At 44.0% G+C, this 26,974-nt stretch overlaps 1 protein-coding gene across 1 annotated transcript; it reads left to right on the top strand.

Moving 5' to 3' along the window:
• The first annotated feature begins 2,974 nt into the window (after positions 1 to 2,974).
• On the top strand, positions 2,975 to 26,974 carry DYNC1LI2 (dynein cytoplasmic 1 light intermediate chain 2). The gene is made up of 13 exons (XM_082676239.1): positions 2,975 to 3,097; positions 3,229 to 3,302; positions 5,317 to 5,433; positions 9,268 to 9,498; positions 14,990 to 15,159; positions 15,878 to 15,971; positions 17,187 to 17,322; positions 19,475 to 19,586; positions 20,240 to 20,299; positions 21,057 to 21,098; positions 21,503 to 21,620; positions 22,444 to 22,560; positions 24,009 to 26,974. The coding sequence occupies exons 1-13, from the start codon at positions 2,991 to 2,993 to the stop codon at positions 24,107 to 24,109; spliced, it is 1,479 nt and encodes a 492-aa protein (XP_082532365.1). The 5' UTR covers positions 2,975 to 2,990; the 3' UTR covers positions 24,110 to 26,974.

The following is a 26,974-nucleotide window of genomic DNA, read 5'->3' as shown; positions in this document are numbered from 1 at the left end:
AAAATTTTAAGCTTGAGAATAATTTACAATTAGGAAAATTCTTTATATCATTTAAAGTGTGAATGACTCTAGTCCATTATCTGTCAGTATTTCCTAAGCACTATGGGGATGATTTAAATGGTCTGCTGGGTTATTTTGATGTATATTTCTCAAGATGTATGAATGTTGTTTTAGGTCAAAGGGGAAAATATTTTGTCTGTTGCCTCAGCCTTACTGGCAATAGTTTTTTTTTTTTGATTGATTGGAAATTATCTATGTAACAGGAAATCAAATACTACTTACAGAGCATCCCCAAGAGTATGACATACTGTAGCTGGGACACTGTTTTGTGTCAGTCACTGACACTATATTTAAAATAACCTATACTGCCTTCTGAAACCTTGAAATTTTATCCGAACCCTTGGCTAACTTTTGGTTAATGTGAACTGCTTTTTTCCCTCAAATAGAATTTGGTAGTAAAGTAAGTGAATACACGTCAAAAGGAAAGCCAAAGAATGATCACATATTAGAGGACTGTTTGACTTTAGGGACTCAGACCTGGCCAGTTCAACAGGGAATAAAAAGGGATTGCAATAATGTCAGACCCTTGGAGTTGGGGCTGACCTCAGTTATAGTTCCCTGCCGGAGGCATAAACTGCTGTACAACGATCTGGACATTGGCTAACTTTAGTTTTGCATATATCCTCAGAAACCTGGAATTTACTGTTTCACAGGGTGATAATTGATGGTCAGTTCTTCATTATGCTAAAATGAAATATACTTTTCTGGAGTACCTCCTGCAGAACCACAAAAGTTGAATCTCTTTTCCACATACCAGCCCTTGAGAGAGTTACAGATAGATATCTATCACTTTCTCCTCTACATCCTTTATCCTTCATGCTGATGAGCCCCAGCTACTTCCTGTTTCAGCTGAACAGTGTCATGTCCCCTTATGAGCGTAGTCACTGACCGCTGGGTACCTTTTTGTTTATAAACTGTGTCCAGAAAGAAATGTGGCCTGACTGGCAGAGTAGGGGGATCAACTTCTTTGCTAGGACCAAAGAGGTTTTATGGACCTTACCTAAGATACTTCTTGGCATTCTACATGACCAACTCTCCGATTATAGTTGATATAGTTAAGACTTATAATTTTTATTAATTTTTATCTTGTTCTTACACATTTATTTTTAACTCCACTACAGGACTTCAGTGGCCCCTGTTAAATTTAATCTTGTTAGAATTAGTTTGTACTCAGTTTGTCATCCAGTGTGTTAGGCCTCCCTTCCTGCTTCAGGTCATCCACAGCTTCTGTGAGTGTGCTGCTGCATTCTCATCCAAGTCATGGATGGCACCCTGAATTGGCTGGGTCAGAGCAGGAGATTGGGCCGGGTCCCTAGCAGCCTCCTCTGGTGGTCCTTCCTCATCAGCCCCCTCTGGGCCTGGTCTTTAACAAGCCTCAACACTATCATCCAGCCTACATTTCACTTTCTTGTCTATGATGTGCATCGGCAAATGCCCCGTTGAAATCTGAATTTTCAAGGTCTGCAGCATCCTCCTACCTGCTATTCCTGCAAAATAGAAACTGTGTAAATCTGGTGCTGTCTTTTCCTTTTCCAACTGGTCACATTAGAGAATTTCACCTAGGGCTGATGAAGTTCACTAGCCTGTAGTTTTCAACTCCATCTTTTGTCCTGTGAAAATTCAGACACTGCTTACCTTTTTATGACTTAGAGCACTTTTCCTGCTCTTCCTAGATTTCCAGGGTATAATTCTTAATAGGTTTTCACTCCCATTGTCTTGTTTGAACCTTATATTCAGGTTGGCAGATGATATGCCCATTTGTTGGATCTGCCATAATTCATGCTGCCAAAATTCTGGCAGAGTCAGGATCAGAATCCTACTCATCTGCATCCCACATACATGGTTGCTTTTCTGACATATCCTACTTTCTTGTGATATTTAGAAATGCCTTGTAAAATGCCTCTGCTTCCGCAGAGGCTAGCAAGAGCCCTCAGGTAGCGGCCAGACCTAAAGTGAAACTCGATAGGTGAAATGTATTTTTTCCTTCCTTTTCTTCCAATACCCTCTTCCTTCCCCTTCTCTCCCCTCCCTTCCCCCTTCATATCTCTTTTTTCCTTCCTTCCTTCCTCCCTTCCTTCCTTCCTTTCTCTTTTTCTTTCTTTTTTCCTGAAGAAAGGAAATTAAAGCCTCCTATTTCTGGTGTCAAATGCTGGCTCCCAGAAAATATCATTAAGAAAAACCAAACACCTGTTTATAAGTAAAATCAAGCGAATTACTCACTACAGTAAAGATCACTACCTCGTGGTCTTAATAGGGTCAAGGAAGGAGGAGGTGAAAAGCAGGATATTTGTGAGGATTTGGGGGTCTAGTTTAAGGCCGGTCTTTCAATTCGTGGTTCGATTAGGATTAAGCAAAGTTCATGATAGAACAGGTTAAGATCGGTAAAATTGGAAGTACCGGGATGCTATCAGAAGATAGCCAGAAAGCACTGGATCCTTGGTCAGGTTTCTCAAGATTTATGAGCTTCAAGTTCCTCACCCGTAAGAGTTAGACAAGATTTAGTGAGATATCCTGTACTGATCTCATCCCAAGGCCTGAGCTTTTCGCTTCAGTCCGTCGGGTGCCTCGGCCCAAGACGGCGCAGCTGGAGCGGCCAGCTGACCGAGGACCGGGAACGGGTGTCTTTGCGCCCCTCGGCCGGCAGAGGCCGCTAGCGCGCCCTCCACCCGGGTGGCTCCCGCTCGCGCCGCCGCCTCCCCGAGCAGGGCTGCCCCGGCGGCCGCCTGACTGCCGCCCACCTCCCGCCACCGCGTTGGCCTCAAGACCCTGCGGGAGCCGCGGACATCGCAAGCCCGGCGGAACGCGGCGGGCGGCGCGGACCCTGCGGGGCGGGCGGCTGGGGGCGCGGCAGGCGCGGGCGGGCCGGCGGGGTCCTCGCGGGTCCTCGGCGGGCCCGGGGGAGGGCCCTCTTTGTGGCTGCAGTTGGCAAGATGGCGCCGGTGGGGGTGGAGAAGAAGCTGCTGCTGGGCCCTAACGGGCCCGCGGTGGCGACCGCCGGCGACCTGACCACTGAGGAGGAGGAGGGCCAGAGCCTATGGTGAGACCGCGAGGCGGCCGGGCTGGGCTGGCCGGGCCGGGCCGGACCGTCGGACAGACTTAACGGGCCGTCGCGGGCCAGTCAGGTTCAGGCTGGCCCCAGGGCCGACCGCTGTGCCATTGTCCCCACAGGTCCTCGATCCTGAGCGAGGTGTCCACCCGCGCCAGGTCCAAGCTGCCGTCCGGCAAGAACATCCTGGTTTTCGGTGAGCGCCGGTGGCGGGGCGTTGCCCGGGGAGCTGGGGTGGGCGAGGCGGGCGCCCTCTCACTGGTGCCAGCCTTCCTCTCCCCTGCCTCCTGCCCGGGAGAGCCTGGAGACCCTGGCTGGACAGCCTGAGAGTGGCCAAGTCCACCACGGCCGAGGTCAGGACGTTGCCCCTTTTCGAGAGCCCAGGGATGCTGGCAAGGGCTCGTCGGCACATTCCATAGTCTTTTGGCCGCAACATCAGCTTTGCTTTAAATGTCCCTGACTTCCTGCGCTCATAGCCTCGAAGTTCACCGAACTGCGGGCGTAGAGAGGGGAGGGAGTAGATGAAGTTAGCGGAGGAGGCGGGCAAACGAGGTGACTGGGGGTCATCGGGCTGTGGGGAGATGCCACAGGAGCCATTTCGCTAGCTTGATGAGCGGTGCACGGTGGGAGGGGCGCTGCAAAGGACAGCAGGTCTTGGAGTCCTCCCCAGGGACTTTTCCTACATTATTTTAGCCTTCACTGCTGGGTTACCTGGGTTAGGTCTCTCAGCGTCTCTGGTCTCCTTTCCTCATACAAGTAAGGGAGTTTGGCTGGGTTCATTTATACAGCAGACCCATTTGTTGAGTGGGTCGTTTACTGTCGGTTTGGGCACTGGGACAGCACAGACATTCCTCAGACACTACACAAGAATGTCAGTTTAGTGAGACACAGATAGATGTGTTGGTGATTGCACTACACCATGTTGGGTATAGACAGATGATTTGGGGCACATCATATGGCTTGTTGCTGTTTGGAGTTAGGTGTTTTGAAGGGTAGGTGTTAACGTGTAGGGGCCCAGAGGGTTAGTGTTTGGAGGAATACAGGGGTGACAAGGCGAGGCGGGGGTGTTGGAAGTTACCACAGCCTCCTTGTGGAAGGTGTCTGATGAGGTAAGTTCGAGGCAGATGGTGGAAGGCTGAAGAGTCGATGCTTTTTCCTGAAGGCACCCGATTCTCAAGGGCCTTTTATTTTACCTCCATCCTCTGATTCTCACGGGAATCACCGTGAGGGTGGTTTTCCCACTGTTTTTGAGGTGAGTGGCTGGTCTTTAGTTGATGACCACTGCAGCGGGTAACAGAAGACCCTTAGAGGTCATCACGAATTGGGGGATCAAGGGCACCAGATGTGTGTTTAGAAAGGGGGTGCTGGCAGCAGAGTGGCAGGTGGCTCAAAATGAGCAGGTACTGAAGTCAGGCTGAGTGCTCACCGTGTCCAGATGGGATGTGGAGGGCCTGAGTAAGGTAGTGGCATTGGCGGTGGAAAGGAGGACTTGGACCTGTGGGATGCCTTTCAGTTCTCATGTTCTGTAATTCCATATTACTAAATCCCAGGGGTGCTTAGTAGTGTGTTTTGGTGGTGGCTCTTGCTGATGTTTAAGGTTTCTTTTGGAGGGAGGGAGAGTTGTTAGCTGGGTGGAGGGGGATGAGGAGGCGCTTGGTCATTACTAAGGCAGTGCTTAAGAGTTTTGCTTAGGTCTGTAATTATTTTCATCAGTTTCCTAGTCTTCAGGGTGCTTATGAAAGAAATGTACTAAAATCAAAGGTGAATAACAGCTTCATTCTTTATGATTATGAGGCAGGATCAGACTTTTTCAGTTCAGAGTCCCTAGGTTTTAAGGTTAATTATATTCTGAAGATTTCTTGCTTTCCTTATGGTAAAAGTTTATTTTGTGAGAAACTAGCCCCTCCTTTTACTTTCACTTTTCCAGATGCGTGTCTTATAAATTATAGGTAGGGCCTGCGGGCCTGCCTTCTTCCTTTCCTTGTGAGGTAAGGATGACTGCAGTAGATTGTCATTTTAGATCTTGGAAATTGCCACCTTTATCACCTCTCCCCACCCTGACCACTCTTACAGCAGGTCCTACTTTGTTTATGAATACAGGTGAGACCTCAATAGCAAGCTCTACATGAAAGTTCCTTGTGTGAATGTCCAGACTCCCCATCCTTGCCTAGAATAAGCGGTACGCTTTGTCTTACGTGCATCACTTATAGGTGAAGATGGTTCTGGTAAAACAACCCTCATGACTAAACTTCAAGGAGCTGAGCATGGCAAAAAAGGAAGAGGCCTAGAGTATCTCTACCTCAGTGTCCACGACGAGGACCGAGATGGTGAGTGAAGCATTGATCCATGCAAGTCTCTGACTCCTCGGTTGCCACTCCTGCAACATGCCCAGACATTCTCAATTTTCTCTTTAGGGCTAAGAGAATTAGTCACAGGGGAATAGATGAAGTGTATCTCTTTGTAGGACTTTACCTATTTTTCTTTACAGAGTATGATAGCAAAATGGGGAATGGGCCTGTTACCTGCTGCTCTGGGTAGCCCTTACTTAAGAGGAGAGACTGAGGGTAAAGTTTCAAATGCACATGAAAGTAAGAAACTGAGAAGTTTTTGGACTTCCCTGGTGGCTCAGTGGTTAAGAATCCACCTGCCAACGCAGGGGACACGGGTTCGAGCCCTGGTCCAGTAAGCTCCCACATGCCGCAGAGCAGCTAAGCCCGTGCACCACAACTACTGAAGCCCGCGCGCCTAAAGCCCGTGCTCTACAACAGGAGAAGCCACCACAATGAGAAACCAGTGCACCGCAATGAAGAGCAGCCGCCTGCTCGCCACAAGTAGAGAAAGCCCGCGTGCAGCAACGAAGACCCAGCATGGCCATAGATAGATAGATAGATAAAATTTATTAAGAAACCAAAAGTTTTTAAGTGCTTTGGACTTTTCTATGAGAGAAACACTTGGCAGACTGATCTGGGCACCATTGTTACTCTGCCTGGTTTTAGTGGAGAATCTGAAATTGATGTGGTTTAGAGTATAAAAGCTTAACAGATATTCACAAGAGAGTTTTGAGTCTTTTTGTGACAGTGTAGAAATGCTGATTGCTTGTGTGTTTTTGTTTTGTTTTGTTTTGTTTTTTCCCCCAGTGGAGAGAATAGAGGCTCAGAGGTAATAATGTTCTCTTAATTTCTCACGTCTAGAATGTGGATAATAATCGTTTTCTACCTTCTGGGTAATTGGGATGGTTAAAAGTGCATGGTAAAAAAAAAAAAAAAGTGCGTGGTAAGCCCTATTATAAGGATTAGATATCATTTAAAATTGTGATAAGTACGATTGTGAGTTGGATTGGAATAATGGTTTTTGGTTACCACTAGTCAGTAATACCTCCTTTGTAAAATTTTAGGCTTTGTGTTAGATCTTGGATGGCTCTAAAGTAAATAATTATTAATGCCTAGATTTTTTTATTTGTAGAAAAGTTACCGTGTAAGGATGAAATATCTTCATTAAATTACTTTCTTAAAATTGCGTTTACCCATTTGTACAATAAGGACCATGATGTAGGGGTGATTATATAAGGGGGCAAACCCCACCACCTCTGGTTCCCCATTTCCTTATTGCTAAAATGAAGAAGCTGAACCCAGGTCCTTCCTTGCACCTTAATTCTTCGAGATCCAAGAATCATTTAAATAGAGGGGAAAAACCCTTTAATCTTAACTTAGTAGTCACCTTAGAACCCCAAGATTTTATTCCTGCTCCTTCTTCCCTGGCTTCCTTTGCCATACTGCACATTCTCTGAAGGATGTGAAAGAAAGGTAGGAGGTAGACCTGGTGTTAAGGGCTCTCCTTGTGTAAGGAGAGCAGAGGCTTTCCAGTGCCCACCTAGGCCCACCGGAGTTTGTGTAGGTAGGGTTGGGACTCAGGGGTCACCGAGCTGGGCTAGGGGGCCTCATATGTCTGAGTGTTTTGCTTCCTGTCTTTGATGATTATTGTGGAAAGAACTTGGGCTTTGGAGCCAGGCAGAACTGGTTCAGAATCCACTCCGGTAGTTACTAGTTGTGACTGACTTAACCACTCTACACCTCAGTTTCCTTATTTGTAGTATTGGGCAATGGTACCAGTTTGTAGGTTGACAGAATGAGAGGTGGCATGTGTCAAGTGTAGCTGAGTGCTTGAGACAGGTGGTAGGTCTAGTACCCTTTTGAAAGTATATGAAACATGGTGTAGATACTCTGACATTGCTATAGCTGCTTGTTTCAAAGGGGCATAAACATATTTCATGCCAAGGATCAAAGTAACTATATTCACTTACCTTTGAGTTAAAATACATGTTAATTTTTATTTCAGATTCCTTAAGGTTGCCTTAAAAACTTAGATCTCTGCATTTATGGGATTTTTTTTAAGCTGCCTACTTGCAAGTTCCTCTTTGATGAAAGAGTTGCCCTTACTTTTGGTTAATTAAACATCTTTTAGCCCCAGTATTTTTTATTGTGTGGTGTGACTAGGTTATAAATATACATTTTGCAAGGAATCACCCAGGTAGAGAAAATAGGTTCTGGCTTGTCCTTGTTTTGTGGTAGGACATGGCATGTCAAAGGACCTCTGACTTAAGGGTTGGGGGCATCCATTTAATGCCACATGTGGTATGTGTAATTCCATGCACATGGGTGAGTTATATGTAGTGGGCAGTGGGAAGAAAGGCTAAAAAAAAGAACCGTGTCTGGTGAGGGGCAGACATTAAAATCTGTAGACTTCAGGTACAGTTTGTTTGTTTGTTTGTATTTTGGCCACGTCGTTCAGCATGCGGGAGCTTAGTTTCCCAACGAGAGATCGAACCCGTGTCCCCTGCGTTGGGAGCACAGAGTCTTAACCACTGGACCGACAGGGAAGTCCCAACAGTGCAGTATTTTTGAAGGCATTCGTAGAATCCAAATCAAAACCGCTATCTGAAATGCATTAGAGTGTTGAAAGTATAGCTAGATGTAGATACCTTTGTTGTACTGTTGAAATAAAGTCATGAATATAAAATTTTTCACAGCATGTTAGTGAATTGATTATACCCAAAAAAAGGTAGCTAACAGAAGACAGGTTTTTAAAGGGTAAGTTGCAATTTATTGGGGAAGAAATTAATGAAATGATATTTTTGATAGTAGGATTTCTCCCTCATGGTGCTTTTATTAAAAAAAATTCTCAAAAACATGTCTAAAATTTTTTAAAAAGTATGTTATTAATTTGGAGAACTATCTTCTACAGTTTGATCTTCCAGATATAATTTTAGAATCACATGCTTCATTAAATGTCAGCACTTGCACATTTGTCTGTATATGTTTTTAACTTTACTGTGGAAAACAAAACTACATAAAAGCATAGACCATTTTGATGAACCCCAATATATCTGTCACCTGCCTTCAGGTTAAAAGTTCTAGGTCAATTTTATTTCAGCTGTATTCTCACCCTCTTCTCTTTTCACTCCACATTTGATTATTAAAACAAATTTCAGACATTATATCTTTTTATCTGTAACTACTTCCATATGTATGTCTAAAAGATTAGGATTTAAAAAAAATAATCATATTATCATATCAAAAATAAGTGTAATTCCTTAATATTATCAGGCACCCCGTAATTCATATCTCAGTTTATATAAGTAATGAGTTTATCTTGGCATTTAAATACAAAGGTCCTGTCTCTTTGGCACCCTTTGTGGTATGTGAGCACACTGTTTAGTGTGACTGACACAAGAAGAGCTTGTTTAACCACAGGCTCTTCGGCACAGCTTGCTGCCTCACAGATTGCTGATATCTTAGAAGAATGGATTATTTAGACTATGGCACAGTCGTCCGGGGAACATTTGTAGCTTTTATTAGTATCTTTTGATTCTTATTGAAAGATAAAATGTCCTTCACTCTTTACTCCTCAAACATTGCTGGAATCTTTTTGGATGTGGACACAGTATATTATGGTTGTTAAAAAATTTTATAGTTTAAACAGTTCACAAGGCACCTTGATGAAGAGTTGCTGTCCACTGAGCACTTGGACCCTTTTCTGGTTAGGATTTCTGTCTCTGTTCTGTGTGGAATTCTGTGGCTGTCACCTTTAAGTTCTTCCTTATGTGGCTCTTTGAGCTGTGCTGATGGTCATTGTCAGTAACTTAGCTTCACTTCTTTTCTTAGATCACACACGCTGCAATGTGTGGATTCTGGATGGAGACTTGTATCACAAAGGTCTGCTGAAATTTGCAGTTTCTGCTGAATTCTTGCCGGAGACCCTGGTGATTTTTGTTGCAGACATGTCTAGGCCTTGGACTATGATGGAATCTCTACAGAAATGGGCTAGTGTTTTACGTGAGCACATTGATAAAATGAAAATTCCACCAGAAGAAATGAGGGAGCTGGAACGGAAGTGTAAGTAAAACAGGATTTTCTTAATTGGAAAATTCACTCATCTTTTTGGATGGTTCCAGCCACCTTCCTTTTCACAGTGTCAAGAGGCTGCAAAGCTTCCCTTACAGAGTGTTTGTGTTTTGTTTGCACCATTTATTTCAGATTTGCTTTTGTAGATTCAGTAGTCAGAAAGTCTTCAAAGCAGTCTTTATCTCAGCTGTCACAGTTGAAGAAAGTAAATCAGTATTCCTTATTATTTTCATTGGTTCTCTTTTATAATAAGGGTTCTTCCTTCACCCCCAAAATGTGATCAGTTCTGTGAGTCTTTTTGCTGTTCTGTTAACTCGTGGTCTGCTGAGTTAGTATCAGTGGGTGTAGAGATTTACTGGGATCTCTGCAGCTTGAGTCCATTTCCCTGTATTTCCATTGAGGTCCTATGGACCCTCTTGTTGACACGTTTAAAGGAAGACCCACAAAAGATAAATCTTTGAGTTCCTACCTTAGTTCCTTTGGGGATCCAGCAAATATGATTTTAGTTAGAAATAAGAAATTCTTTTTTTTTCCATTAAAATGAAAGGATATTTTAAGACTCAAGGCATCCAAGCCCTTTTGAGAACAGAGAACTTTAAAGGAAGTTCTTTTTGTTTTGTTTTGTTTTCCTTAATGTGGTTCAGAAGCTTGTTTTTCCTTTTCGTTGCTTCTGTGCAGTTACATCAGCTTCTGTTCACTTGCCAGGGAAATGGGAGGGGCAGGGGCTGGAGCTGTGGCATCAGCAGTGCTGTCTTGGCCAGGGCAGTCTTGGCTTAGCCTGGCTTATTTCCACGGGATGACATCATTCCCTTTAGTGAATTAATGAGGGCTTCTGGAGCATGGCACACAGGATCTTCAAACGTACTGGCAGAAGGGTTCAGAAATTTTGATGTGCTTTTCAAATGAGATTTCTTGCTGTGTGTCTTCCTGTCATAACTTCACTTGCTCCTGACTACATTAGCTAAAACAGGGAGTTTAACATAGAATTCTTTAGTTTACTGTGTGCATGTGTGTTTCCTGGGACACCCACGTGTGCTGCAGTGATTGTTATGCAGCTCAGCACATCTGTCCTCAAACACTGACCTTTCTAGATAAAGCCTATTTTTCCCCTGAAATAGAGACCCTAAAGACAACTTCTGAGAATAGATCAGAGCCTGAAGAGCTGTTCTCCTTTCGCTACGCATTTACCATCGTACCCAGACTAGTGGGTTAATGCACAGGAGATTTCAGTTTCTGAACCTGTTTTCCTAGAGTTATAACCTTGTAAAGATTTGTTAAAACAAAAAAAGGAAGAGATTGAGCCAAGGATGTTTTTCTTTCCCAAATAGGGAGACTGTCTGCCTGGTGCCAGATCTGTTCAAGGCATTGGGGATACATACAGCAGACAAGGTGCCCGCTCCTGGGGAGCTTGTGCTCCCATGACACACTGAATTTATTTTGTGGTCTTGGTCATTGATGTCTGTGTTGCTTAGGATTAGATTGAGCTGCTTTGTGACACAAGCCCAAAATAACAGTGGCCTAAACAAGACTGGGTTTTATTTCTCTCTCCTGTGAATGAAATCCAGAGGCAGTTCAGGCCTGGAAAGCATCTTGAGGAAGACAAGTCAAGGACCCTGGCTCCTTTGTACTTACTGCTTTGTCATCTTTAGGGTGTGGTTCTCTTCCTCTTGGCAACCAGAGCTCCAGCCTTCACATCTGTGTTGCAGGCAGCAGGATGGAGGAAACGCAAAGAAGGGCTGAAGGGTGTGTGCCTGCTGTCTTCCTAAGGAGACATTTCCTAAGGAAATGTAGTCTGTGGGGCCGTGTGTTCTAAGTATCAGTGCTCGGTTTGGTTGTAAGGAGGAAGAGGAGAGGACACTGGAGGGCGGCTGGCGATTGCTGGAACCACAACCGTGCCTCATGGCTCTGGCTAACCTTCTGAGAGCCTCTCGTGTGTTCACCACTTTTCCTCTGAGGTGTTTGGAATGGTACTCACGCCTTTCTGTTACCCGTTGAAGGAGTGCCTTTGTTAGTGCTAGTTTTAGGTTACATTTTAATAAAGTGGTTGGCCATCCTCTTGCTTAGAGGACTCCCACTTTCCAGATTAATTGGACTCTAGGTATTGTATTGAATGAGCAAAGGGCTGTCACCCAACCTGCTTTCTGATCCAACACCAGTCTCCAATCTGCTGAGTTTGGAAAGTGCTCCATGGCCAGCCAGTCTCTTTCTGGATTAAGTTCCTCAGTGGTCCTGAATCTGTGGCAGCTGCTTGGCTGCAGGGTTTGTCTGAGGGGGAGGGCAGAGCAACTCCTAAAGCTGCCAGAAGGTGGTGCTTGTGTGTAGGTTAGTCTTGTCTTTCCTGCTTTGTGTCTGGGGTTTCAGTTGCTTATCAAGTAGAGGAAAAAGATTAGGTGCAGTCTCTTGGGTCTTCTCAGAACTGTGGAACTAACGGGTGATCAATGAGGTAGGAGGGAAAAGAAGAGAAAGAGGCGGCACTCTGCAGTCTCCTTCCCATAGCCACTCCCATCTGATGCTAAAGGGGAGCCCCTGGTGGGCTGATGGCCCCTGCTGTGAAATACTGGCCATCCCACCACCTAGAGAGAAACTGCTAATACTGTGGTATGTGTGTACCCTAAGGGAAATGCACATTTTATTATCCAAATTACACAGTCCTCACTATGTTTTTATCATTCCTTTTCACCACCCCCGTTATGAATATTTGCTCTGCCTTCCAGCTTATTTTCTAAAATGCTGAGTTATTAAAAACACATGTGCGTTTCCTACTGTTTTTGGATAGCCATAATTCAGTCATTCCTTCAGAGAATAGCCTAGCCCAGGGTTTCCCAACCATTTTCATATCATGGCCTGTGTAGAATACAGCAGAGTTTATACAGCATGCTGGGTAGTGGAGGTTCGTGGAGCAGACTGCTGGAGCTGCCCCATCCCTGCCTTCCTTCCCACAGTCACTTAGCTTACCTGTAACCTGTTCCAGGCTCTGCCATGCTCACTGTCTTGGAAGCCCGGTTGAGTGCCTCACGTGACCTTGGGCAATTATAGATATTACCCAGACAGTTAAGCCATTGTATTTTTCATTGACTTGAAGATTTGTTAAAATGCTTTTAAAGAGAAAATGTGGGAAGACTAAAAAGAGTACATATTCTCAATTATATTTATATTTTAAATGTAATTACATATGTAAATTAATTACATACATATAAATTACATTTATAACTCTAGAAAATGCAAACTAATCTGTATTGGAAAAAAAAAGCAGATCAGTGGTTGCCTGGAGTTAGGGATGGTGTTGAGGACAGGTGGGGAAGATAGATTACCAAAAGGTACAAGGAAACTTCTGGGGGTGATAGATAAATGCACTGTCTTTTTTTTTTTTTTTGCGGTACGCGGGCCTCTCACTGTCGTGGCCTCTCCCGTTGCGGAGCACAGGCTCCGGACGCGCAGGCTCAGCGGCCATGGCTCATGGGCCCAGCCGCTCCGCGGCATGTGGGATCCTCCCGGGCCGCGGCACGAACCCATGTCCCCTGCATCGGCAGGTGGACTCTCAACCACTGCGCCACCAGGGAAGCCCCCGAATGCACTGTCTTGATTGTGGTACTGACTCATGAGTGTATTCATATGTCAAAAATACCAAATTTAGGGAGTCCTCTGGTGGCCTAGTGGTTAGGATTCCAGGCTCTCACTGCCGTGGCCCGGATTCAATCCCTGTCGGAGAACTAAGATCCTGCAAGCCGTGAGCCATGCCAGAAAGAAAAAAAAAAATAAGATTTACATTTTAAACATGCGCAGTTTCTTGTGTGTCAATCTTGGCTCCATAAAGCTAAAGTAAAGCAGATTTAAAAAAAAAAAAGAGAGAGAAAATGTGGGAGCCTTTGATTTCTTAAGAGCCTTCAACAGTCATCAGAAAATGCTTCTCTGTTTTTGTCCAAAGTGCAATGCAGTAAAGATCTCTTGAGTATTCATTTATTGAATCTGAAGAGATAAACTGCACTGATGGTTAAAAAAAAAAATCTCTTGAGTAGATTGTTTTTGTGCGTTTTTTTTTGTTTTTGGCCACGCGGCATGCAGGATCCTAGTTCCCTGACCAGGGATTGAACCTGCGCCCCCTGCATTGGAAGCATGGAGTCTTAACCACTGGACTTCCAGGGAAGTCCCATGAGTAGATTATTTATATTGGCAATGAAATTATATGAATGAGCTTAATTAAAGAGAAGTTGTAGAGATGAAATGTTATATCTGTGCTTTAGGGTTTAGGCAGTGGTTTTTTCCCAGTATTATATGAAAGATATTGTGCTCCCAGATAATTCCAGAAGCTTATATAACAATAACCTAAAGTCTTTGTAAATGAGGACTCGCTGTTTTAAAATATTCGAAACCTGTTCTGTGGTTGAAGAAGAGTACCTGCACTTTTCTCTAGATTCTCTTTAATCTAGTTGTCTGTGTTTTCCTCAGTGAGCATGTTGTGGATGAGAGTAAAAGTCCTTTTGGTCCTTTAGTCATGTTGTGTGTAGAAGAGTAGAGCTGCCGGCTCGAAGTAGCTTTAATCACCATGTCCTTGTTCTCTGGCCTGACATATAACCTTGAAGCACCCAGGAAAAGGTGCAGGTCTGTGGACTTTGTGTTTACTTGCCTTAACCAAGACCATGGACCACTCAGCTTGAAGGCCCTCCTGTGGGGTTGCACCCATGGCCAAAATAGTGCCAAGAAGTAGATGTTATATCACTCACCCCTTATTGTGTTAGGCAGGAACAGGTCCGTGACACATGTGGCTCAGGATCTCCTAAAGATGAAACTGAGTCCACAAGAGTGAGGATGATGAGATGCAGATGGTGCTGGTAAGTCCAGCCTCGCTCTTTAGCACGGACGCACCTCAGCTGTATGGAAACAGCATGTTCTTGGTAATTCAGGTGGTTCTGATGAGAACTCTGAGGAGTTTTATAAGTTGTAACGTATTCTAGTGGTCGCGTCTGTTGAAGTAACACAGTTCGACTATCCTAATATTTGAAAATGTAAAATATATAGGAAAAGTGTTGGGAATTCCCTGGTGGTCCAGTGATTAGGACTTGGCTCTTTCACTGCCATGGCCTGGGTTCAATCCCTGGTAGCGGGACTAAGATCCTGCAAGCCTTGCAGCGTGGTCCAAAAAAAGTGTTTTGTTTTGTTTTTCATAGTAGGAACTATTGAAGCCTTAGGAGTTTTTAAAAACCTGTTTAATTGTTAAGAGTTAGATACAATTAAAGATGACCGGGGGAATATCTTTACTGCTCTGAAGTTATACTGCTCAGACTGACTGAAAATGTCAGAATTGCGGTTTTCTATCACCATCCCTAAATCCCTAATATTGCAGTTAAGTCAGATGCAGTTAGGAAGTTTGTCACAACTCTTTATGTTTTGTGCTTATTACTACCTGCTTCAGTTTTCTAAAGCTGGCATGTGCATTTTTTATTGTGTGTGTGTGTGTAATTTTCTTTTTCTTTTTCACCTGTAGTTGTGAAAGATTTTCAAGACTATGTTGAGCCTGAGGAAGGTTGTCAAGGTTCCCCACAGAGAAGAGGGCCTCTGACCTCAGGTCCTGATGAAGAAAATGTTGCCCTGCCTCTTGGTAACAACGTGCTGACTCATAACCTGGGGATCCCAGTGTTGGTGGTGTGCACAAAGGTGTGTGCCAGGGAATTGTACGCTTGGCTGGGTTTGGCAGTGCAGCAAATAAAATGCGTTAAGAAAAAAAATCCAATAAAGAACAAACAAAAAAATGGGGGGTTTCAAAAGTTCTTTGATCCTAGTCAGAGCCACTAGGTTGCCCAACTGCAGCATGTGCCATTCACATCATATTCTGTGAGAATGGAGCCCTGTGGAGTGTGCAGTGCACAGCCATGTCCAGTGGGCCTGTTTCTTGATGTGACCTTGTTTGATGCTTAGAGCAACTGTGAGGTGATCAGGGCTATCATATCCCTACTTTATAGATGTGGAAACCGAGGCCCAGGATGAAAGAAGAATCTCCAGTGGCTTTTCACTCTTGTCTATTTATTTAAATAATGCTTGGACTTTGGGCTGTGGCTGCCGCCTTTTTTTTTTTTAAAAATTAATTTATTTATTTTGGTTGCTCTGGATCTTAGTTGTGGTTGGCGGGCTCCTTAGTTGTGGCATGCAAACTCTTAGTTGCAGCATGAATGTACGATCTATTTCCCTGACCAGAGATTGAACCCGGGCCCCCTGCATTGGGAGCGCGGAGTCTTAACCATTGCACCACCAGGGAAGTCCCATGGCCGCCGCCTTTGAAGCCATGATACTTTATTACTAACAAAGACAGTGTTCCCATCCTTAGCAGGCAGAGAGGCAAAAAGATGACTCCTTTCTCTTTCTATCTTACCTGCAGTGTGATGCAGTGAGTGTCCTGGAGAAGGAGCATGATTACAGGGACGAGCACTTTGACTTCATCCAGTCACACCTACGGAGGTTCTGCCTCCAGTGTATCCTTGGGGCGCTGTGTTGGGGCCCAGGGGCACAGGCTCCCTTCTGTGTGTGCTAATCCAGGCTTCCTCCAGATGGGGCATCTTCAAAGAGATAAAGTACTTCCTGAATCCAGAATAGTTTTTTGCCAGGGTGAAATTGTGTACATCAGCGGTCCCCAACCTTTTGGGCACCAGAGACCGGTTTCGTGGAAGACAGTTTTTCCACGGACCATGGGGGGCAGGGGAGGGTTCAGGCAGTAATGCGAGCGATGGGGAGCGGCAGATGAAACTTCACTCACTTGCCCACCACTCACCTCCTGCTTTGTGGCCCGGTTCCTAACAGGCTGAGGACCAATACTGGTCTGTGGACCCGGGGTTGGGAACCCGTGGTATACATCATTTTACTTTCTAAAAGTTTACTGTGTTGGAATTTGAGACTTAATAATTTTTGCCTATTTTTGATTACTTTTTATTTTTAATGGTGTACATTTGATAGGCTTTTGTATTAAGAAGAAAGCTGATATGTGATACTTTTATTGCAAATTATTTTTATCATATCTTGGAAATATTTTTAAACTTTGCTTTTTTTACAGAAGAGGTTAATTATCCAACATGATAGTGTTTTGGCTGCTACAGGGTTTCCTTTATGTTTATGTTTTGTGCTGTCCGTGAGAGAGGTGCTGTGTCAGCAGACTTTTGAGTCTTGTTTCTGTAAAAATCCAATAGCAGTTGGTGCCATCATCCCACATCCTGGGCGGGGGAGGGTAAGGGTGGCCTCCACTACTTCCTTTGGGCTCTTAAGCTTGTCCAGCTCAGTGGAGGGTGCCAATAACATGTAGGTACCCAACTCTTGTATGCTTAATGACCAACTTGATCACATGTGGGCATCTGTCTAGGAAAGAATCTGTGTACCCTGGATATGCTGAGGGTTTTCCTGGGCTACCCTCAGAACCATTAAGTTGACTGGGACGCAACCTGATGGGTCAGAAGACAACAGTTTACATGTTCAGAAATGAACTACGTGGCCCGCTATCATCAACATGCTTTATGCTTTTGACCTGCTTCTTCTGCTACTATTACCTTTTTAGTTCTTAACATTTTAACACTTTCTATTAATTGTGTGTTGATCAAAAACTGAGTATCCTGTGACTAGTACTTTGAGGATTGTGCTTGTATGTATTTGCTTTTGTCTCCTCTTGCAGTGAATTGGTTTTCCTTAAGCAGATTGATTAGATGGAGCGGCCTTGATTTACACATCAGTGAAGGAAGAGAAAAACCTCGACTTGTTGTATAAGTACATAGTTCATAAAACATATGGTTTCCACTTTACCACGCCTGCCTTAGTTGTGGAAAAGGAAGCAGTTTTTATGTGAGTTCTTTATAGGTGATGCTTTCAAACGCTTCTCTTCCTGGTACATTTGCTCTTTACATTCTGTCCTTCCAAGTAAGATGGCTCTGTCTCTCTCTTATACAGCCAGCTTTATACTACCTTGGGGCAAAGTGCTTGGAGTTGGACCTCACGGGGGATATATACACCCACCTTTCCATCTCTGCTCTTTTCCAGATTAGTTGCCATTCTGCTTCCAGTCTGGGGGAACTGGGTGGAGTGAGGTTAGGGGTGCTGCCTTTCTTCATTGAGAGCAAGTTGCTAAAACATTTTTGCCACTTACTGTCAACTCTGGTAGAATACCGGCTGAGTGAGGGAGTTGCAGTATAGGGAATTGGTGCTTTGAGGATTCTGAACGTTTTCCGTTGAAGCATCTGGTTTATTGGCATCCATTGGCAGGGATGACTGCCTACGCCCTCCTTCGCATCCCATCAGCTTGGGCTTTGGCTGTACTGAACGCCTGTTGTGTTTCTGGTGTTTCACATTTGAGCAACCACTGGGGCTGATTGTCCTGGGCAGAGACTTGGATACCTGTTAGTCCTAATTTGTGTCATTCTCTCAGTGGAGAATGGTGGGTGTTGTTCATGCATAAGTAAATGTTGAAGGTGTGGTCCCTGAGAGGACTTGTGCTAGTATCATGCTTTTAGGCTTAGATATCCTCTTAAGAAAGAATTACAGTTCGTTCAACAAATACTGAGCACTTCCTCGGAGACCAGGTTCTATGCTGAGGGCAGAAATGAATGAGATGTGGTCCCTGCACATGGCACTTTAATGGACACACACAGCCGAGGAGGGGTAGGGCAGTACTGGGGTAGTAGAGACAATGTGGCAGGGAGAGCAGAGGAGTAATGCTGGGAGGGTGAGTGGTGCGTCCCAGGCAGGCCAGAAGGAGTGGAAGGGTGGGAGAGTCTGGGAGAAGACTGAAGGTGTGAAAGCTGAGAGCTCTCGGGACCGAATAGGCTGCCTCCTCAACATTTAGGGAGAGCCTCACTTGGGCTCTTCCCAGACAGCAGACAAGAGACTTAGACTGATTTTAGAGAATTGTTGTCTAGAGCAGTCAGGCCAGCACCAAAGCCACAAGCTCTCAGTGAGTGGTATGCTTTTGGAGTCAGTCAGTACCCAAATCACTTGTGATCCTGAGGAGAGGGAGGATCAGGGAGACTGGATGTGTTCAGGGCTGGTCTGGAGTGGAGAAGAAGCTCAGAGCTTCTGAAGGTGACACAGGTCATGGCAGTATCTTGGTCATGCTCTGTCCCTTTGCACCTTTGGTCCTGTTGGTAGTTGCCTGTTGGGGAGCCAGTGAAGTCGTCGGAGCCATTGGGGTGGAGAGCCCTGGCTAAGCACCTTCTTGGTTCTAGAGCTGTGGAGCAGGAGTTGGATGGAGAATGAGAAGCCTGTGGGAACAATCAGTTGCCATCTTTTAGAGCTTCTAGATAAAAGTATGTCATATAGGGCATTTTACAATTGTTCCTTATCCTAGGCTGCAGCTTAGCTTAATGGAACCTGGGTGCCATCCTGCCCTGCGATGTCAAGCTGGGCAGCTCCCACATAGGATCCTCAAGAACTTGTGTCCCTCTGGTTTGAGGCCCAGGATAGTGCAGGTCCTGCTACTCCCCTTGGCTCCAGGGTACATATTCACACATCAGTAAAATTAACCAATCCATAAGAAAACTGTTGTCAGAAGAGTTCTCAGAGAAACAGCTCACAGGGGTGTCTTCATACCAAAGCCCAGAGAAACAGCCCTATCCTGAGCTCTATCCTATGTGTTGCTCTGTATTCTCCACTCTGTCAGAAAAGGGCCCCATTGTGTCCTTGTTCTTCTCAGCAGAGTTGTGGAAAAGCTCTGAACACTTCCTGTGGGTCAGCATGTATAGTCAGTAAGATCTCGCTCTGGCTCCTTAGGCCTTGGGCCTCATGAACTCAGTATGGAGCAGGACCTGTGAGGTTGAGCTGATGGACTACACTTGCAGTGAATATTGGCTTGTCTGCCAAAAGCTACAAGCCGGCCCAGCAACTGCAGACCAGAACTTGTGGGAAAGGATCTCAGCCAGGAGTCCTCTCTAACCCGGTGTGCTGAGTATTCCATAAGGCAGTCCCAGAAAAAGCAAGTCAGTCTCTGTGTCTTTGCCTTTAGACCTGCAGGCTGGGACAATGAAAAGAAAATAGCTATTTTACATGAAAATTTCACAACTGTGAAGCCGGAAGATGCATATGAAGACTTTATTGTGAAACCTCCTGTGAGAAAGGTACCAAAATCAATCACTTTAAGAGTTGCAGGTGGGGAATTCCCCAGCGGCTCAGTGGTTGGGACTCTGCGCTTTCACTGCCGAGTGACTGGGTTCGATCCCTGGTCAGGGAACTAAGATCCCACAAGCTGCTCAGCGTGGCCTCCCCCCTCAACCACCAAAAAAAAAAAAAGAAATAGTTGTAGGTTTTTTTCATGGGAAAAGAAACATAAAGAAACAAGTCTTACACATTGAACCATTTGGGGGGGTAAAAAGAAATAATCCAAGGGCCTTTTAAAAAAAGTCTTTAGATGAAATCGTGTTATGTAATTGGCTCTGGGTGGCACAGCATGAGTGATGGACTGCCACTGCTGCCTCTGGATTACTGTTAGTAGATCCCACTTGCTCCTGTGATCACCTGCAGACCCGGATCTGGGAGGTATTGTTTAGAACCTGCCAGACTTAAAAATGTCATTTGGCCATATGCCAAGGCTGGTCTTGGAACAGGGTCTTTGCCAGGCTAGAAAGACTTGACCTCTGCAGTCTCCGCAGGGACTCCCCAAACCCATGTTGAGACATGAGCACAAGATTCTCCTTTCAGCATGAATTTTGACAAGTAGTTGGGGGTGTTCTTGGTCTATGACCACAAATGAGTGTGTCACTTCACTTCACAGCTGGTCCACGACAAAGAGTTGGCAGCGGAGGATGAGCAGGTGTTCCTAATGAAGCAGCAGGTAAGAAGACCAGTGAGGCCAGAGCAGAGGCCTTCTCATGAATGAAACCAGCTCCCTGGCATGAAGTGGGGGTATCACAAAGAGCTTGCAGGGACAAAGGGGTTGCCACCAGTTCTTGTTCTCTCCCATTTCTAGGATTGGTACAGGGTAGGGGGCCCCTCAGGGGATCCTCTTCCTGCCTTGCAGATTCTCCTACAGTGATAGGTTTAGTATCTTATTAAGTACCTGCTCTGTCTGCAAATGTAGATTTTCTGGCGTAGTATTTCCCATGTTGACAGTTTACCGGACGCCCTGACCTCACTTCCGTTAGTTCACATAGTCCCACAGAGCCCTGTGTGTGAAGGCAGGTGAGCTGATATACACATTGTGTAGGTGAGGAGAGTAAACCCAAGCTGACAGTTCAGAATGCAGACCCAGTCCCACCTTTCTGTTTCACTGAGAGTGGTGTTAGACACATCACGGGTTTGCCTGATGATGCAGGCAGGTCAGCAGGGGGTGTTGATGTGTTTTTTTTTTTTACCAACTTTTCCTTTTGTGCTCTCATTGCTTCTTTAGTTTCAAAACTGGTTACTGGGAATATTTTTTGTTTACCATATACCAAATTGCTCAATTTAAATATTTTGCATTTATAGTGTAGAACCTCTGACTTGGTTGTTGTTAATGGTGCCCTCTAGTGGAATACTTGGAAGTGTTTCTCCGGACCTTCAGTACACTCTGCAGGCCTTGGTTAATGATCGGTGTGTCCCTCTCTTTGCAGTCACTCCTTGCCAAGCAGCCAGCCACACCCACGAGAGCCTCCGTGAGTACCTTAAACTAAACAGAGGGTCAAGACCCAATGTCATGTCTTCAAACTTTATACCATTATTTGTGAGAGCTTACATTTGTGTGAGCTTTTGTATATTCGGAGGGAATTTGGTCCCTCTAAAAGCCCAGGGCCAGGAACATGGTAGGAACTCAGAAAATGTCTAATGAAGGAATACAGCTCTGGGAATTAGAGTGAACGGGTTTTGTTATCTTGGTATCTCTTCTCTCAGGAGAAATTGGGATCTAAAAAAGGGACTGAGCTGGGCACAAACTCCCATTCCTGCCACCCTTCTCCCTAGACTGTGAAAAATACCCTGCAGAAGCATGTCTTCATTTTTGGAATATGTACCTTCTGTTATTTTTATGCCTGTGTGTGACTTGGGCTGGTTTTGGACTTAGGAATCCCCTGCAAGAGGACCCTCTGGCTCTCCAAGAACCCAGGGCCGGGGAGGGCCAGCCAGCGTGCCTAGTGCCTCCCCAGGCACATCAGTAAAGAAGCCGGACCCAAACATCAAAAGTATGTATCCTGTCTCTTTGGAGAGTGGTTTAGTCCTAGGCCTCGTTCCTACTTTAGGGGCTGAGTAGCTGGGTTTGGAAGGTGGAGACTCAAGGCAGCTGAGCTGTTTTCTTTCCCAAGAAGGGCTGCTTCCCACTTCCTCTCTCTGAGAGAGGGAGTTCATGGTTGGCAGAGACCAAGGCCTCTTCCTTTGTTGGAATTGGTGGCCCTTGCACCTGGCTTTGTTTAAGACCTTGGTTAGGCCTCTATATTCAGAGAAGAATACAGCATAAGAAGTCACTTTAAAATGTGTATTTTGAGTTCTCGGTTTTGTTGCTTATTAGGTTTATATTATTACCATTTATGAATTGTCACTTGTTTTGTCAAGCTCAGTTACTTACTAGTTTAAGTAGCCCTTACCCCAGTGACTTAATAACACCCCAAGATGTTGGCTGTAAAACCCTCAAATTATATTTAGTTCTTGCATGTTCGATGACTGTCTTCTATTCTGAATGAGAACTTTTCACAGCAGCTTTGGAACGTTACGGGCTTATAAAACTTTGAAAAACACTGCCTCATGGACAGGGAGATGATATGGAGCACAGGTTATCTATTATGCCTCTGAACAGGTGGGAAATCTAAACAGGTTTCCACTTATTAATTATGCTAACACATAATCAGCCTTAGCAGTGGCAATGTATAAGGCATCATAGTGAATGAATCTGCTCAGTATCCCAGGAAGATCATAACCACAAATGGATAATTCCAAGCTGAAAAATAGTTTGTTGCTGTTTAATTGGGTCATTCAGTTTGTGTGATGCTTTTTTTCTTAATGTTTCCTTAGATAATGCAGCAAGTGAAGGGGTGTTGGCCAGCTTCTTCAATAGTCTGTTGAGTAAAAAAACAGGCTCTCCTGGAAGTCCTGGTGCTGGTGGGGTGCAGGGCACAGCCAAGAAGTCAGGTACTGAAGGGCCCCCAAAGACTTAGGACCCTTGTGATCAAGGAGTGCTGGAAGGTGGGGTGGTGGACAGGAGTGTCTGCTTTCACTGACCTGCGGACCCCTTGATGTTCTGAACAGATTACCACCTTACACTGAGCAGTATACTTTACAGTAGGATTACCTTATTACCATGCATGTTTCTTGGTACATTTAAGGTGGGATTTATGTATATTCAGGTTCTCAAGAACTGACTGTTGGCTGAGTTGAGGTAGATCCTAAATATTGGGCTGGCCAAAAAGTTCGTTCGGGTTTTTCTGTAACATCTTACGTAACGAACTTTTTGGTCAGCCCAGTACATGGGCCAGGTGTAGAAGTTCTGTCCATTGGAAGTCATGGTCTAGAGTGTACCATTGACATTTTATTTAGTCTTTAATATTCTGCGTTGCTTTACAAGGATTTTGCTCACTCTACTGCCTCCAGTCTTGCCGTCAGCTGCCTGTGAACCCTCACTGTCTCACTGGAGGGTCGTCATTTTCTCCTCCATGAAGCTCCCCACCCTTGTCACACATAGACATCTCTGTGACAGCCCACCCGTCTGTTCTTCCATGTGGGCACATAGGGCAAGTCTATGTCTTTTTGGTCTCTGAAACAAAAGAAACAGGTTCCTTGGGAATTACAGATTTTCCCAGAAAGCTTGAGGCCATTTCCAAAGGGTTTTAATTTTCCATTGGCTATAAGTAATATTAATAGAGTATTTTCCTTAATTGATGTTTTCCAATCAAAGGAAACCCTCAAGAAATCACTCCATCGTCAGGTCAGCCTGTGCTTTCAGGTGCTCTGGAGTTCTTGAAGACTCAGAATCTGTCTGATCTGTTGGCCCAGGCTATAAACTGGTATTCCCTGGGAGGAAATAGGGGTCACTTCTAGGCCCCAGTTAATGTTCAACAACAAAAAGTATGTGCACCAACTTTGTGCTGTATCGAAATGGCCAACCTTAGTCTTATATTCTTATTGAAATATGGTGTTCCAGGATATCCATGTGAATCAGTTGTAATTAGTAACAAAACATAAACACCTGTTCTGTCTGAGGTACAGAAAGTCGTTTGCTGCATGCCAGAAACTCAAATACCACCTCTAGGAAGATGGTGATGAGAGAGCATAGGGGTGAGAGGGTTTTCAGAAAGGCCTTTGTGTTTGGCACAAAGGCATCCCCAGGCAGGGGGCAGTAATGTAGTTGGGGAGCCCAGACCTGTGGCATTTGGAATTAAGAAGGGCTGAATTAGAGTCTGTCTCCTTATAATCATTGCAATGAAAAAAGACTTTCCTCATTCTTATTGGAGTTATTATCACCAAAAATGATTATAGAAATCTGTATAGGGTTTTTTTGAAATCTGTATAATTTTAAATGTTACTTAAAAAAAATTTTTTTTTCTTCTCTCATCACTGCTGCTTTTTTTTTTTCTTTAAAGGACAAAAGACTGTGTTGACAAATGTTCAGGAAGAACTGGATAGAATGACTCGAAAACCAGACTCCATGGTAACAAACTCTTCAACAGAAAATGAAGCCTGATCCTCCTTAAAAAGTGCATATGTAAAATGACCAAATAACTATATTGATCTGCTCTAAGACCAGGATTTTTCTGATATGGCACATGCTATCAGTTTTTTGGGGCAGGGGAGATGAACTTAAAAAAAAAAAAATACTTCATTGGCTTGTCCGAGTGTGAAATGCACCTTTAGGAAGGTTATGTGTCAGACCCCTTTGTGAAGGATAACCCTTGGACTCTCAGGCATGTGGCTCTCTCATGGGCAGCAAGTGCAGCTGGGCTTCTTGGGGAGGGGAAGGTAGATGGAGAGAAAGAGGGCCCACTTACTTTCAGGGTGGAGCCAATGAGACCAGGAAGTCATTGATCAGATGGTGGCTAGTCTGACCAGTTGCATGTTAACAGATTCACTTGTTCTTGGGAAGCAGATTAAGTAGCAGAAAGTCCAGGAAAGAGAAAGACTGAAAGGAGGAATGAGAGAAGTGTTGGTAGGGAAGCTGAATGTTGCAGGAAGTGGAGGAGGAGGAGATGAGCAGTGTTAGTAAATACTGTGTGTTCAGTAGAAGTCGAATAATCATTTTTAAGACTTAAAATCAGAAGCATTTCCAAACTAAACACTAAGCAAAATGGGAATTGGACTTGTTCTGAATGCATCTTTAACTTATGAAAGATGTGTTAAGTGTGGGGATGCCTGAGTCAGGTGGAGCCGGTATGGGGGTGGGGAAGATGGCAGCTGCCCAGGACTCACGTGCTTAGCCCAGGCCATGTCCTTGTGGGAGGTGTTGGGCTCCACGCGTGTGTGTCGTGGGGCAGTCACTGTGGGGTATGTTTAAAGTCAGCAGTTACAAATTTAGTTTACTTTGAATTGTGTTTTCTAAATAGCTTCTGCTTTGTTTTTAAAAAAAATTTTTTTTTTAACTACCACAGGCTGGCCTACTAGTAGAGAATGGGTGACCAACCTCTCATTTTACCATAATGCAGTGTGCTACAGAAAGTTTGAAGGAGATTTTCAATGTAAATACACTCCAGTTAATTGGCTTACACCAGTCCCTGCCTTATGGTCATTGGAAACCTTCGTGGAGTTCCTTTGATGCAAAAGGGTTTTGTCCTAGCTCCCTGGTCTCATCAGTGCTATCAGATGGACAAATAAGTGTGAATGTTTTATATTGAAAATGGAAATTTCTCTTGTTTTATGTTTTTCATAAACTGTAGCATTTTTTTCTTATGGAAATAAGTGTTTCAAGTGTCTCCATTTAGGGCAAATTCATGCACATTGTCATGCCACACCATCATCCTGGAAGTGACTTCTATGGATTTAAAATGGCACTTTTAATTTTATACATGACACAGAACATTAAAATGCAAACACTACCATTAATTTAATATATAAAATGTTTGTTGTCAAATCAAGGGAAAAACTACAGTTCACTTATGTGGAATTTACTTTTTTTATATGAATGTTTGTTGTACTGTGTCTAAGCATAACTTCCCTAATGTCATTACTTTTACATACCAGATTTGACTGACCACTAACCATACTGGACATAACTTAATATCGTATGTTATATAACAAGACTCTAAGACTGTCTTGAGTTGCTTTTCTGTAAAGGTCTGAACACTGTTAAGGAGAAAGCTGAGTATTTACTTGCCTTTCTGACAAACATAAAAATGTGTTTCTTGTGCCAGTCTTATTGTTGAAAATACACTTTTTTCCCCCCTTTTTAATTCAGTTTTTTTTTTTTTTAATGTATTCTGGCTTCCAGTTACCAGATTTTCCAGGTAATGACAGTAAACTGACTTGGAATGATGGTTGTGGTGTAATGACCAATAGATGCCAAACAGCTTGTGGCCACACGAATGATGGGGTCACTTAATCCCTCCATAGCAGCTGGCAGGGGCAGGGAGCACAAAATGAGTGACCTCAGAAATAAGAAAGAATTCTTCGAACGGCACATGCCTAAGAGGGATACAGTGTGATTTTAAATTTTAATGCAAAACTTTACTTTTTGTTTATTTTTTATCATTTAAACTGATAAGCACTTTTTGTGTCAATATAAAATGTACTAAAACCGAAGAAATGCTAAGACACCTGTCTTGTGAAGGAAGGTTTCTTGGAGATCACTTTAGTTTCTCATAACAAGTGGATACTCCTAGGATCAGAAGAAACTGATGTATAGTGTCATGTGCTCAGTGGTTGCCAAAGTCTACCAACTTTGGGGAGCTGCAGGGTTCTTTTTAGGGGGGGTGGGAGGAGGGAGCATATTTTTTGTTATTTTGGGATTTTCATGCATTGGAACCAAAGGCCAAACAATAAACAGCCTTTACTTTTTAAAGTAAAATTCATTTCATTTGCAGAATACACTTGTATGGTAGACTGTTAAAGATAATTTTATGACTATTTATGTACATTGTAGTGGTTACATCTGCTGTTTGTCTTTAAAATGGAAAAATCAAAGAAATAAGCCCAACCTTGAAGATAAGGCCACGATAAAGGCCATGAATTGGTCTTTCCTAAAAATGCAACGGGTATGCTGCTAGAATTATTTAATTTTGTTTGCACTTTTTTTTTTTGGATTGGCATTTTTAAACCAGTATTTAAACTGAAGATGTGTTTTATTAGTTTAACAAAGTTGAAAGTGACTGCTCTGTACATCATGACCTTAACAATGTTGATGCTGTATGTGAAAGTTCACTGTTGTCTCTATACTAGGTTTATTGGTGTTTTTAACTTAAAATTAGGACTGCAGATTATTCCCCCACCAGCCTTAGTCCAGGGGTGTGGCTCTGTCCAGATGCAGTATGCAGTCATGTGGAACCTTGCTTTCTAGTGCTGGAAAAGAAGATGTCTCTAATTACTGGCTTCAATAAACACGAATCCAGACTGCTTACAA

Source organism: Grampus griseus (assembly GCF_964374135.1).
Source record: "Grampus griseus genome assembly, chromosome: 19".
Lineage (NCBI taxonomy): Eukaryota > Metazoa > Chordata > Mammalia > Artiodactyla > Delphinidae > Grampus > Grampus griseus.
Note: the sequence above shows the minus strand (reverse complement) of the source record. Positions and strands in the feature narration are given on the sequence as shown.

What these genes read in the sequence shown, in the direction of transcription:
- DYNC1LI2 (XM_082676239.1), top strand. Translation starts at nt 2,991, where the DNA reads ATGGCGCCGGTGGGGGTGGAGAAGAAGCTGCTGCTGGGCCCTAACGGG. An exon ending in CCACGACGAGGACCGAGATG is followed by an intron (nt 5,434 to 9,267) that starts GTGAGTGAAGCA and finishes TTCTTTTCTTAG; the next exon opens with ATCACACACGCTGCAATGTG. An exon ending in ACGGAGGTTCTGCCTCCAGT is followed by an intron (nt 15,972 to 17,186) that starts GTATCCTTGGGG and finishes CAGATTGATTAG; the next exon opens with ATGGAGCGGCCTTGATTTAC.